Raw genomic sequence first — 14,018 nt, 5'->3', positions numbered from 1 at the left:
TTAAAACTAAAATATACTTTAAAAATAATAACATTTATACTAACTTTAATTATATTAATATTATATATGGGGCTATAAATGCAGAAAATGTTATATAAGTCAATGTGTATGTTGTATTATATAATATAAAAGATATTATTTTGGAAATATATAGAATATAAGTATAGTATAGTTATTATTAAATTTACCATAACAAGTAGTTTGGCGTAAACGGGGATCAAACTTATTTTAAAAATAATGGAAGCTGGTGATGACAGAAACGGTCATTTCAAATTTTTGGAGGAAATGGGTAATTCTTATTATACTTCAGTCGTCCCTTATACTTTATGACCTATACCAATAAAATAATTAAATATTTTGATTCTATAAACGATTTTAATCACTTAAATGATTACAAAAATTATAATGTACATAATAGTTAAATAGTTTTAGTATTAATATAAATCAACCTTCAAATTATTAAAGGCGAGTAAGTAAATACAAAATACAAGGAATAAATACATATATTATACAGTATTATCTATACACGTGTTTCATTTTCTGTCTTGGTTTCCTTGTAAGGTTATATAACATTTTAATATGTGTAAAATTACAAAAAAAAATTCTATGTTATCAATATTCAACAACAGCGTGTACTGTGTAGTGGGAGGGTAATACAATCGTGACGCCAAAATTTCAAATACATTTCTGGGTAAATACATAAAATACTTTAACAAAATAAATATGTATGAAAAAAATATATGATAATTACTTAACAAACATTCCAAACCTCAAAATATGATTTTATATGCAATGTTAAATTTGTATATAACTCTATAATATTCTTCCGCATTTAAAAATATAAAAAACTGAACAACGAGTACCATTGCATTAATCATCTTAAAAATAAAATTTAAATTATTTGTCCAACTTGGGGAGGGTTAAAAGATTTATACCTCAGTTTCGCATCTTGAACATTTCGACTGAAACGCGGTAAACACAACAAAGGGAAAACAACAATAAAAAAAATCAAATTACGTTCGTCCATTTCAAGGGAAAAAAGTTTGATATATACTATACATTTATTGTATTTTTTTTTTTTTATAATATATATTATTTGATGTACATTTGTATTCTTAAATGTGCCTTGTTAAGAACTTTACAACACTTTACGTTTATATATAATAAAGTTACAGGTTTCAGTAAACTCGAGTTCCTTTTATTATGTCGTGTGTAATGGCGAATTATATATATATGTGTATGTGTGTATGTGTGTGTTTGTATATGTACGTATGTATTTGGAGAGAGAATGCAATACTCGTCAGTTCTCGAAAACGTTATTTCATTTTACACGTTACAGTAAACCTAAAATATAGTGACAAAATTAATTTGTTTTCGCATTAACCTTACATACTTGGCACTTGTGTAGTTGTGTTTCACATAATTATATATAATTCATTTTCATTACGTTTTCATCATTAAAATCATCAATTATTTACATTTTTTATATTTATATTTATTATATTTAAATTTGTTTTTATTTTATTTATTTATAACTCGATGTATATTATTAATTTAATTACGACATTTTTTTTTTGTTTTTATTACGATACCGGTTATTATTTGTTTTCTAAAAAAAATGTATTGCGCCGTTTATTATTTCTACAAACTGCATTAGAGTAAATTCTATTTATGATTATGCGTTATTGTGAATTAAGCTACACAAATTAGTGTTGTTAATTATTGTTTTAATAAGAAAACTAAAAACAATTTTCAACAACTCGTATGTATAATAGATTCACCAACAAAGGGGTAATTTAAATAAAACTATTTACTAATCGTAATTCGTTCCGCGTGCAACTGTTATATTTTACTTAGAATTGTGAATAATAAAATAAATACAGTACATACGCACTATACAACAATAATGGTACTTTAATAAAAAAAAAAAAAATAAAACCAGTCGCAATCAGACTATAATGTTATGTGGATGGTACGAAATTGAAAATTTAGTGACACCACGTCGAGTGTGAGATGAAAAACATCTTTGAAACAATACGCGTTTATTAAACACAATTGTTCGCGCCCACAATGCGCTGCATTACCTATTATTTGGTAGGATACGGTACCCAGTGCCAGATAAATCGTTGTCGCAAACGGTGCATTGCACTAAGGTCCCGTAGCTTTGAAATAGTATAAAGACACGATATTATGGATATCAAAGTATCATAAATGACATAATCAAAATGCCATAGTACTGCGTGCAGATGACTAGATAATATACTAATAGATATTAGCACAACGATAATTATAATATAGTTCTAGATTATTTAGATTATTTAAAGATATAGGTTTTAAATTGTACGTAATATATACTGTATTGTAGTTCAGTGGTCTTAAAAACCTACGGGTCGAGTAAGCTTTAAAATCGGATCGTGATAAGTCTTCTTTTTATAATAAAGATTGAGTTCATAAGATTATATGTGGTATAAAAATATTTCTTTTTAATTATTAAACTTGGACAATTAATAAATGCAAATACAGTTTAAAAAATATTGTATCGACAATATTACTCAATTTATATTCTATAATCTATAATATAATATTATAATGGATATGAAATCAAAGTATATGTTTCATATACTGCTATGATTCTACGTAGTATGACCTTTAATATAATTATAATTTACGAGTAAACCAGGCATTTAATGAAATTAATATATTAGATTGTTATCATTAACTAACGAAGGTTGGAAAAAATGTAGGCCTAAAAAAGTGGGTCGCGAGTCCAAAAAGGTTGAAGACCATTGTTGTAGTTAATAATAAACTTGATTTTTTTCTTAAGAAGAATATTTAAGTATACCTTGATTTTTTTTTTTGTTAACGTTTTATTTTGCATTCCGACCAGAATTAAATTCCCCCAGAATTTATGATTTGGTACTGGCAGACGACCGTACAATAACCACAGTTGAAGATAATTATACAGTCATATTATACGAACGTAAAAATATATTATAATATTATAGTACCAGTAGCGCTGCAGGATTTGGGTTCTTACAGCTATCGTATACTATGAGGGTTTTAGTGTGCAAGCTGATTTATATTATGGCCTGTGTTCCGATTTCATTACCATTTACCATGCTTATCTAACTGCAAGAAATGCGATTTTGGCTTTTTTCAGTACAGACTTTACAGTGGTTATAGGATTGCGAGGAACGTCATTCGTCATGCGCGTACGATACAACTGAACAAGTCGATGATCGTTGAAATTTCAATACTATAATAATACGATACTTCTGTATCCCGTGTACCTATATATAGAATAATATTCCTTAAAAATTGTTTTAGAAAAATATATACCTACCTATATAGATTTAATATTACATTTAGTGTTCATTATACTTTGGTAGTGGGCTATTTTGATAAATTGTAAATTATTAAAATTGTCAAGTCACGATAGCGCTCATATCTTCCAAACTCACTATCGTTAAGTCCATAATTATTATCTTCAGTACATAAAGTTAAATAACTGATAACTGATCGTTCAAATTTTGATTTTGATTCGAAAAAATTTCAGAAAAATTATCCACTTGATAATAATTTGTAGTAGAAAAGGGAGATTCTTATTTGAAAAATAAAAGTTTATATCTCCACGGCTCACTTCTCAAGAATTTGAAAATATAGTCTTAAAGTATATTTTTAAAATTTTTCCAAAAATCAAACATTGAATAACACTATCAAATATTAAAAGAATATGGGGGGGGGGTAAGTATCTTTGGTGAATCACTCTGTATTTAAGTGCAAAATCTGTAGATTTTACGGGTAAATATTATCGACTGCTCTTACCGTACACGCATCGACAAATCACGAAACACTGTGTTTGTCATTTTACAATCGTTAATATTTTATTTTATGTCTGAAAAAGCATGACCATATATATATATATAATATATTTCATACATTACTTATACGAATAAATATATATCAATATATAATATGTCGCAATTACTTCCTCATTGTGATACCGCGCATATCATTAACCACTCGTCAATAAGACGTTTTACAATAGTTTTTAATATTCCTTTATTTCAATCAATGTGATTTCTTAATAAACAACTGTAGCACCGCAGTTCGTTTTAATTTTCATTGTTGCTCTTGTACGGTTTTACACGTACAGGTTTTAAAAGTTATCATACGCGGAATAAAAATCACGTTATCATTTCAAAACCGTGAGTTTTCTCACCGTCGATTTATAAAAGTAGAAACGTAAGACTCGAAAACTTTAATCGAAATAAAATATAGTAACTGCGTTGCTTATGCATAAGTTTGGCTCCTGCAAGAAATGGGACACAATGTTTTTGCGTGATTCAGGTGATACACACAATATATTACGTATATAGGTATTTATATATACATATAACAGATATATGATATTATATTTGTTTATGCATAACACATACATATATAATATATATCATCGTTACACGCCGTTAACTTTGTGCGTAGGAGTAGTGTTATTAATTTTCGACAGAACAATATAAAACGTAATTTTCAATTTATCTTTATAATAGGCTGAAATTGTATATAATATTATGTTAACGAGCATAATATATATTATATTGTTTGAATTCGCTGATGTATCTTATCGTTACGAACAGATGCTTATACCTTGAACGTCACTGCGTTAGCGTTTCGGGCAACATACTCGGTGGCACTATATAAGTCTATTTACAATACGAAAGTAGTCCAAGCTCTTATTCCATTTGCATTTGGTCAGGGCCGAGTTCGTAGCTGGTTTTATATTCGATTGTCGTTCAGTCATACGAAACCGACGTGGGATCTACCTGCTATACTTATTATATTTTATATTGTTATGATATAGTAGATTTATGGCGAAAAAAATATTAAACTACTGGCATTAAAACCTAGGTATTATATACTTCAAAACTTCTATTGACCTAGCGAGTTATACATGTTTTAATTATTTTATTTTATGTTTTTTTTTTTCAATTTAAATTGAGACATCTATTCTGAGAAGATTTTCATATTGTAAAACAAACGAAAAATGTGAAATTTTTATGCTATCATCATAATCGCATCACGGATGGGTAACTTTTTTCTTATAGAAGAATTTAATAATTTTTTTTTTTTGAAAAGAAGAAACTATATACTTTGAATTTGGGACTTTAATTGAAAAGATCATCAACCAGACCGGTCGTTATTTGAAAACAATAATAAATCATTGTATTTTAAAAACCATTCTGAAACCCGCTTAAACCCGATTTAAGTTAGATCGTATATTATGTAGCTAATATGTATAAATAACTTACATTAAAATATTTTTTTGTGAAATGAACTTTAAACAAATTGAATTAATTATTGTCTGTCTTATTTTCAAGAATTTAATATTAACCATTAAGTTTGTTTTTGAGAGAACAAAACAAACTTTTAAAATGTATCCATTAGGACAATGTTTAGCACACAAGTATTAAAATATTATAACTGATATTTAATGAGAATTTAATAAAAAATAACATTGGCTATTCCACCTATATGTCCTATACACAGTTAAACATTGACATAACACTTCATAACGATTCAATGACTATACAAATAGCGATACATTGTATGACGGGATGTATATTGGAGTTTTCTTTTTGTAAAATGGCGGAAATAGATTAAACTTTCCAATACATGTCTCGTGCAAGACTATAGGCGAGTCAGAATAACTGGCGCTCGTTTACCTAACCCATACAGTTTCAGGTGCATATTATTGTGGTTTTGGAAATTATAACACGTATACGCAAAGTAAATTCTAAAATAAGACGACGATTAGGTCGGATTATGTTAAGTTTGGTTATTTCAAAGTTCAACTCCCGACCGTAGAAATATACGATATTATAATAATATCAGAAAGGCGCAGTAGCGAAACCAAAAATAAAAACCAGTGTCGAGTTTCTCGTTTTGCAACGATCGCGTGTTGCGAAAAACAATTTATAAAGGGGAAAAAATGAGACGTCCGCGAGTATTCATAATATTTATATCAATACACAACATAATACGCGTGTATTTTACATGATAAATCGTACGCACGACGAAGAGACGACGCGCGTTTCAACGTCAGTGACCGTGACCATCCGCACAGGTGGAGCTACTTGTTATGTCCCGTGAACCTGAACGCGAATTGTTGTTCTTACGCCCGTGACTCAAAAACTGAGGTTCGCGATAAAAAAAAAAATTTAACCGAACAAAAGACCTGTAAACAATCAAATCCGACGGATAAAAAGTTATTTATACGCAATAATTCAAAATACGTTTATAATATGTAAACGATAACGAAAAAATGTCGACGCATAATTTTTGAAAACCGATCAAATATGAAATTTTCATTTATTTTAAATAATTAAGACAATTTTAGAACCATACTTCAGATTGCGGTTTCGTGACGTAACCTGTGACATAACGTAAACAATTTTCACTTAAATCAATTTTTAAACGTTATTCGAGTCGCCAAAATTGTGTGACTGAAGTTCTTAAATTAATATTTTTGGATATTGTAATCATGTCCATCCGACAATGCATATAAACTATTGTTTTTTTTTTTATATTATATATTATAGATATAGATTACATTGAATTTAAGGTCATACTTAGTATTATTATATTGTATTATTTTCAATTGTGTAGCTTAAAAATAAAAACTTTACCTACAATTTAAAAAAAAAAAGACTGTCAGCCGATAAAAAAAAAGATGAATCCAAAATCTACGTATTATAATATACTCAATTTTTTTATATAAATTTTAATTATTTAATAATAAATGATTTAAATAAACATGATTGTGTAAATCGTATTAAATTAATTTAAAATCAAAATCGTACTTTCAAAAAAAAAAAAAAGAGCAAGTATGGTTTTTACGACCATAATATTTAACCATTTTAGTGATTAAATGAATATTTTAATAACATTATATTTCGTGATTTTAATGCGCAATAACAACGATCAACAGTTATAACTTACAAACAATATTTTCATTACTTAAATTAATTATTTATATTTGAATTAAATTACTTGTTTGTATTTATATTTCATTGAAATACGACAATAATTATACTTTAATAGTATGTAATTAAAATTAATCAAAAAAATTAATTAGTTACTTTCATGGTAATTCAATTTACAGATTCCAAGTATATTTTACTATTTTAGATTATTTTCTGTTTTTCAATAATATACTTTGGAAAATTAAATTAAAAATTGTAAACAAATAAAATAAAATTTACAAGCATTTTAAATTATTATTATTTATAATAACAATAATCAAAAAACCTGAAATTTCTAACATAGTAAATTGTAATAATTTTATAGCACAATAGTACAATAGGTACTTAAGTCATCATTTTAATTAGTATATAATATCTGTTTTAATATTAAATTTGTAACTAATTAAATGCTAAATATCATTAATTATTAGAAATAATTCTGTATTCTGTAATATTATGACGTATAAAATTGTACCAATTTCTTACTCCATACCTAGTTAATTAAACTTAAAAAATGTTATTACAATTTTTTCACTATTTATTATAGGAAAATAAATCCTGGAAATATTGTGTAATACCTAAAAGACAGAAGCTATGGCGTATAACTGTGTTCAAATATGTTCGAGTCTTACTTACTGTAAATCAAAGTTTAAATATCCAATATCAGTAAGTAATAATGCTCAACGTTCCTATTGTATACCGTCTGACTGTCTGAGTACAAAATTGAGTTTAATACTATAATGTAAAACAAAATAAATAGGCTGTGCAGATTTTCATGTCACGAAGCTGCATAATTACTATACAATAATATGATGTGATCAATTTTAAACCTATTTCATGTGTATATAATATAGTAAGTGGCGAGGAACATTTTCGTATGTTTAATCGTACCGAAAAAAAATGATTTCCTGGAAAATCGTAGAAAACACTGTATGGTGCACGACATAATAATAATATATCTCCACCGAGAACGATCTATACGCATATTGCAGGAATTAAATAATCGGATTCTTTTGCATCCCACCGAACGATCTTCGAACACGCTCGAGAAGCGTTCACACATTTTCCGAATTTCAACGCGAGGGTAGCGATTACGTCCCTCGAATATATATCGTTAACTCATGTAACCAAATTATTCGTGGGTGACCAAAGATCGTCGTCGGGAGGAAGGTTCGTGGAACAATATACATGATATACGACGTGCTCGGCGTACGGTTAATATAATATTTTACACTGTTGTATGTCATTATTGCTATTTATACCGACCGACAAATCCATTAAATGCAAGACTCTCAATAATTTCAAAACCAATTGTTATTTTTGAAAATAATTTTTCATAACTGTAAATTGTTAAAAACTATTTTTTTAGACATGTTTTTGCTATTTTTTTATGGTCATGATTTTTTTGATCGTAAATTATTTACTTTTTTAACAACGATACGAATATTAAATTTTTTATTCCAAAGTAGAATTTATCTTGGAGTACTTCGATATATAAAATCTAATTTTGAACACGTGGCTTATGAATTATTATGAAAGTACAATACCTATTAAAAGTTTAGATTATTGCAGGAGTGATGTAGTTCAGACGCACCCCTCGAAAAATATCGGTTCACTACTCCGCTCATTAAAACTTCAAATACTTTAAATTAATAAACTATTTATTCGACATTGTTCGTAGATATGAATACTTCTAAGTTCCGATATAATAATATTCTGTTTCGGGATATGAAGTAAAAAGTATAATATGTTGACAACAAAAAAAGTAAAAAACATTGAGAACAATTTTACAAAAACATAATTTTTTTCCAAAAATATTATATTGCTACGACGTACGATTTGTTTAAAAGAATAAAAGTGTCTGTTGCGTTGGATAGATCACCCCGTAATGAGCGATGCGACTCGACTGGATTCTTCGTACAATGAACCGTATTGCGTATCGACGATATTATAATGCCCACGTCCCGATACGTTCAAGTATAATATAATAATATAATATATAACACGTCCGGCAACGCCTAATGGGACTTTATATTCTTAGATGTACCTCTATATAGAATGTTACTATAAAATAATATTACGTATTTGTAAATATTCTATTTTTTTTTTTTATCGTTTCGTCCGCTGTGTTATTGTTGTTGTGCACATCCCCCCCGACCGCAATCGAAGGTCATCTCTGACGCTCTTCTCGATCCGGATCTTGGCCTTTCGGACCGCTGCTGCAGGACAACAGGCAACGCCCTTGCGTCGATGGCCATCGAGTAGGGGTATTATACGATCCATTGGGACTCTCGCATATATAAAGACCGCGACGTCCGACGTTGGCATCACACCACATCCCGAGTACACATCGACAACCACAGGTTGAAGTTTGCAGATCAGTCGTAGACAACACAAGAAGAAATCACCAAAACAGAAATGGCTTCTTTCAAGTATCTGGTAAGTCGCAGATATTTTTGTTTTTCATAAATCCTACTGTAGTTGTTCGTAAAACGTTTTTTCGATTAATCGATTTTAAATCAATGTTATAATACGATCGATTCGTTCCACATCTCTTTACTTGTCACTAGTCTTCGATCGACATGGAAATTATAGTCGAAAATTTCACGCCGAGAGCGATAATATTGTATATATGTATATATGTCTGTGTATTCTTCGTAAGAATTTTGAGATCGACTAACCTCAGATACCGTATTTGGATCGTCAAGACGATCGTGATCCTGCTGCAACGATAATCGTTTGATATTTCGGATAATATTAAATCATTAATCCTAGAGAATAGATATTACATTTTTTTCATTAGTGAACTCTTTACCTGATGATTTCGAAAAAGATCTGAGTGTGCTTATTAATATTTTACATCTATAGTTTGCCCGACAATAATATGTAATTACGATTGCTTAGAAAATGTATACCTATAATATTTATATATATATATATATATATCATACCAACGATGTAATGAAAGATATAACTTATTGTCTACTCGTATAATATAATACAACGTCCATGCCTCAGCGTAGGTAAGCTCCGCAGCAAATAAATGAGTATAATATAATATTGCGATGACACGTGTCCGGCGAGCAAAGTTTTTGTAAATCCAGGAGCAAATGAAATTCTCGGAATTAATTGCCCAAATTTATTATTTTTTCGTTCGTGAGTACGCGTTAATTCAGACCCTCGATAATATTACGCCTCGACTCGGTGGCATAATAAAATTATACGTACACAAATGGATAATTGAAAACCGTTCTATAAACACGCACAACTACAAAGTCTGTCGATAGTATAATATTAAATGATGATGGTATTATATGTACCATTGCAACAATAATATCGATCTGTGTCAATCTAATAATATTTTTTTTTGTTTCTTCGTAGATATTCATCGCCTTGACCGTCCTCAGCGTGTACTATGCCGCTGCCCAGGAATCACCAAAAGTCGAAGAACAAGTCGGCGCTGAAGCCGCCAGAGTAAAGAAACACGCTTACATCGCCGCCCGTAAGTATATATTATAAGTATTTTGATTACAGAAGTCCTGTAAAATATTTGTTGGATTCTGTTTTAAATTATTATGATAAATCAAATCGATTGTTTTAAAAAAATATCGTTTCTTTTTTTTTTTACAGCAGCTTTGGCCTACTCCGCTCCAGTCTACCCATACGCCTACTCGGCTTACCCGTACTCGTACTCGTACCCGGCCGCATACCCAACTGCTTACGCCGCTTACCCGAGCTACGCTTACGCTCACGATGACGGCAAGTACTGGCCAGGCAAATACGAAAAGACTTACTACCCAGCTGTCCCAGCTTACAAGTCCGCCTACCCGCTTTACCACTACTGAACACCCATTCCCGACAACGCCTCTCAGATTTTCCGGCAACAAACGTAGTTTTTAAGATAATTTTATACAAAAAATTTTTAACAATAAAAATGTGATCTTTTTTTTTCAACAATTTGACGAGTCGTTTTATATCTTTAATTTTCCTCTGTATACCTATACGCCATCAAAGTCGTAACTGACGCGACTGCGATATACACAATACAGTGTCAACCACAGACCACAGTGACAACGACAATTATATTATTATATTAATATTACTGTTTGTTTAGTATAATAATAATAATATGAGTGGTAACACACTAATATCGTATTGTTTGTACGACAAGATAATAATATGCAATATTATTATCGTACGTATACTACGGTTGCACCGCAAGACATAATTATAATGACTATTGGAAATAATATATGTAATATTATGTTATAAACTTCTCAGGGAAAAATCGTATTTTTTATTCACCTAAAAAATAAATTGTTTTTGGCGGATCGCACATCCGTAGTAACGGAGTTTGACTATAACCTCTTAATTACGATAGTCGTCGGTCGTACCCAATATAGGTAAGGTATAATATATAAAATTCTTTGTGCTCTGTGTATTGTTTAAAGTTCATAGTAAAACGTGTAGCTTATCGCCCGTACACGAACATTAAACCGTATTGTTAATGACGTGCCATCTTTGTATAGAGTGTCAAATTAAGTTAATCTAAAACTTTCAAGGCACTGTGCGCAGAAAGCCATCTGAAGTTGAAACGCTCAAATGAGACGTCTTAACTCACTCGAAGTGAAACGTGTATTGTAAAATGTTATAGATTTTGAGCTGAAACTTTGGTTTCGAAGAAGATTATAGTAAAAAAAAAAAATATTATAATCATTAACTATAATGAAGTGCGTGTCTCTCTATAGTTTGTCAAAGTATATGAATTGAAAACTGTATAGAACAATGCAAAGACAAAACAAGCTTCAGTGATTTCAAGCAATCGTTAACCTAACGCGTTATTAATCACTATACAACAAATAATTAAAATGACAAAAATATTTTGAGTTATTTAATGTCAAATTATAAACAGAGTAAACAAAAATGTATTCGTAATACAATCTTAATTTTGAAAAATAGCATTAAATAAATACAAATACCATTTTATTTTTAAATTTATTTTACTTACCTAACAATATTAAACAAATATAATATGATGTCCCACGCGCTATTATTATTGTTATCTCTGTAAGTCCGTTTTTCGAAAATAGATAATAAAAATCAGATTTTATATTAAAAAAATACAATACTTTTAATTTATATTGAGTGTTAGTGTCAATATAATTAGTAAATATTAGCTGAGTTGAATTTGTACATTGATCAATTCTTTAACATTTTTTCTTTCAATGAGACTTAAAATTATTTTCCATGTAGGTATTTCACCAAATTAGAACTTAGAAGTTACTTTCTTTCAGTTATATAATTATAATATTCTATATACCGGTATGAATATTATACTAATAGTTGTTTAATACTTATATATATATATTATATATACGTATATAATACATATCTATATTAAAATAAATCAACATTAATTGTATTACCCACAGTTAAAATAATAAATATTACATTAATATATATATATATATATACATATATATATTTAAAGCATCCAGATTGATTTACGTTAAGAAGTAAAAAATGATAAAATATTAAATATTGTTCAACAAATACAAAATGTGTAACGAAATCGATTTGAAGGTTATTATATACATTGGTTATAATGTCATTTAGTAATTTATATCTTATAACAAGAAACTATATGAATACTGTAACTTTTTAAAAGTAATTCTACATCGAGTAAACAAATTCATCATACAAAGTGTATCGATTTCCAAAGACATTATTTTCAACAAAAAAAAATAAAACTTAACCAAAAAACTGTTTTGACGTTTTTGAAAAAACAATATTTTTATCTATAAAAATGAATTATGAATGAGATTTTTTTTTTTGAAAATTGTATTATGTAGTTATAAAAACTGTCTTTCCAATTAAATTTCATTCTGAGTAATATTTATTTAAATATATATATTATTTTATACATGGTTGAAATTAATAAGAGTTATATATTTATTTACCGAAAATGACATAACTATTAAAAATAAACATACAACTAAAATAAAAATAATTTATTATTTAATATTGATACATAAAGCAAAAAAATATTTGCATATTAAAAGAAAAACTATCTATAAGAATATGCACACCAGTTGACTTCATTTTTGCTTTTATTTATTTTCCATTTTTTAGTTTTGATTAAAAAAATGTTATTATACATTCGTTTGTATAAATGAAAATGAATATTTTAAGCATTTAATAGAGTATTAATAAAATATAAAATTTGCCAATTTAGTCATTTATGTAAAATTTCCAGTCTTTTAAATTTGCTTCAAGCAGTTTCCACTTAAGTATTTGCCATTATGTTTGTTGTTAAAATAAAAATAATCATATAATAGGTGCATCATCATCGTCATCATCGTCGTAATAATATAAGAAGATCAAAACATGTGCGAATTTAATAAAATCTTTTTACTTTATAGTAATATTATACTTGACTGCTTTTTTAATTTAAAACAATATTATCCATATAACAATTTTTCATAATCATGGTATACTAACGTATATATTTACACAGTTTGATTATTATTATATATTATGCTAAAAATATATATATATATAATTAAGTCTTAATAGTTTCTGTAACCTACATAGCCTCCCGTATTTCTTACATTAAATTTATATTATTTCTTCGATAAAATTGGTTCGTAATTTTATTTTATTTTATTTTTTATTTTTTAATTAAAAATGTTATCTAAAGAATAAGTTCTAAAACACTGTTATATTTATATCAATATACATTCTTAGTAGGTAAAATGTCTAATGTTCTCAAAGTTTAAAATCTTTGTTTTTCTTTATCAACTTTAAATTAAAAACATTAAATGTTAGTAATTTATGTCCGTATATACTTTTAAGGTATAACCATTAACCACTAAATTCATACACCAGTATACTGCAGTTGTCTGGTTTTAAATTATAAAATATTATACGAACGAATATTTATCAATAGATCATAACAGTTTATGGTGTACAAATCAATCAATCAAGTTTGTATCA

General features: G+C 28.1%; 2 protein-coding genes across 6 annotated transcripts in view; one reads left to right on the top strand and one right to left on the bottom strand.

Moving 5' to 3' along the window:
- LOC114120135 (ras-related protein Rap-2b-like) overlaps positions 1-14,018 on the bottom strand; it is a 95,120-nt gene that overhangs the window by 67,050 nt on the left and 14,052 nt on the right. The gene's annotated exons all lie outside the window — the stretch shown is intronic.
- Positions 9,294-10,979, top strand: LOC114120137 (adhesive plaque matrix protein-like). 2 transcript variants are annotated; one of them, XM_027981952.2, is made up of 3 exons: positions 9,294-9,461; positions 10,404-10,524; positions 10,656-10,979. In XM_027981952.2, exons 1-3 carry the CDS (start codon positions 9,441-9,443, stop codon positions 10,865-10,867), a joined length of 354 nt encoding a protein of 117 aa, XP_027837753.1. In that variant the 5' UTR covers positions 9,294-9,440; the 3' UTR covers positions 10,868-10,979. The 2 variants fall into 2 exon arrangements, with proteins under 2 accessions (XP_027837753.1, XP_027837752.1); XM_027981951.2 differs by having other exon boundaries at positions 10,653-10,979.

The sequence above is a fragment of the Aphis gossypii genome, chromosome 2 (assembly GCF_020184175.1).
Source record: "Aphis gossypii isolate Hap1 chromosome 2, ASM2018417v2, whole genome shotgun sequence".
NCBI classification, from domain to species: domain Eukaryota; kingdom Metazoa; phylum Arthropoda; class Insecta; order Hemiptera; family Aphididae; genus Aphis; species Aphis gossypii.
Note: the sequence above shows the minus strand (reverse complement) of the source record. Positions and strands in the feature narration are given on the sequence as shown.

Excerpts from the sequence above, each read along its gene's own strand:
- LOC114120137 (XM_027981951.2), top strand. The coding sequence starts at position 9,441 with ATGGCTTCTTTCAAGTATCTG. Across the intron at positions 9,462-10,403 it reads TGGCTTCTTTCAAGTATCTG|ATATTCATCGCCTTGACCGT; the intron begins GTAAGTCGCAGA and ends GTTTCTTCGTAG. Across the intron at positions 10,525-10,652 it reads ACACGCTTACATCGCCGCCC|CAGCTTTGGCCTACTCCGCT; the intron begins GTAAGTATATAT and ends TTTTTTTTACAG.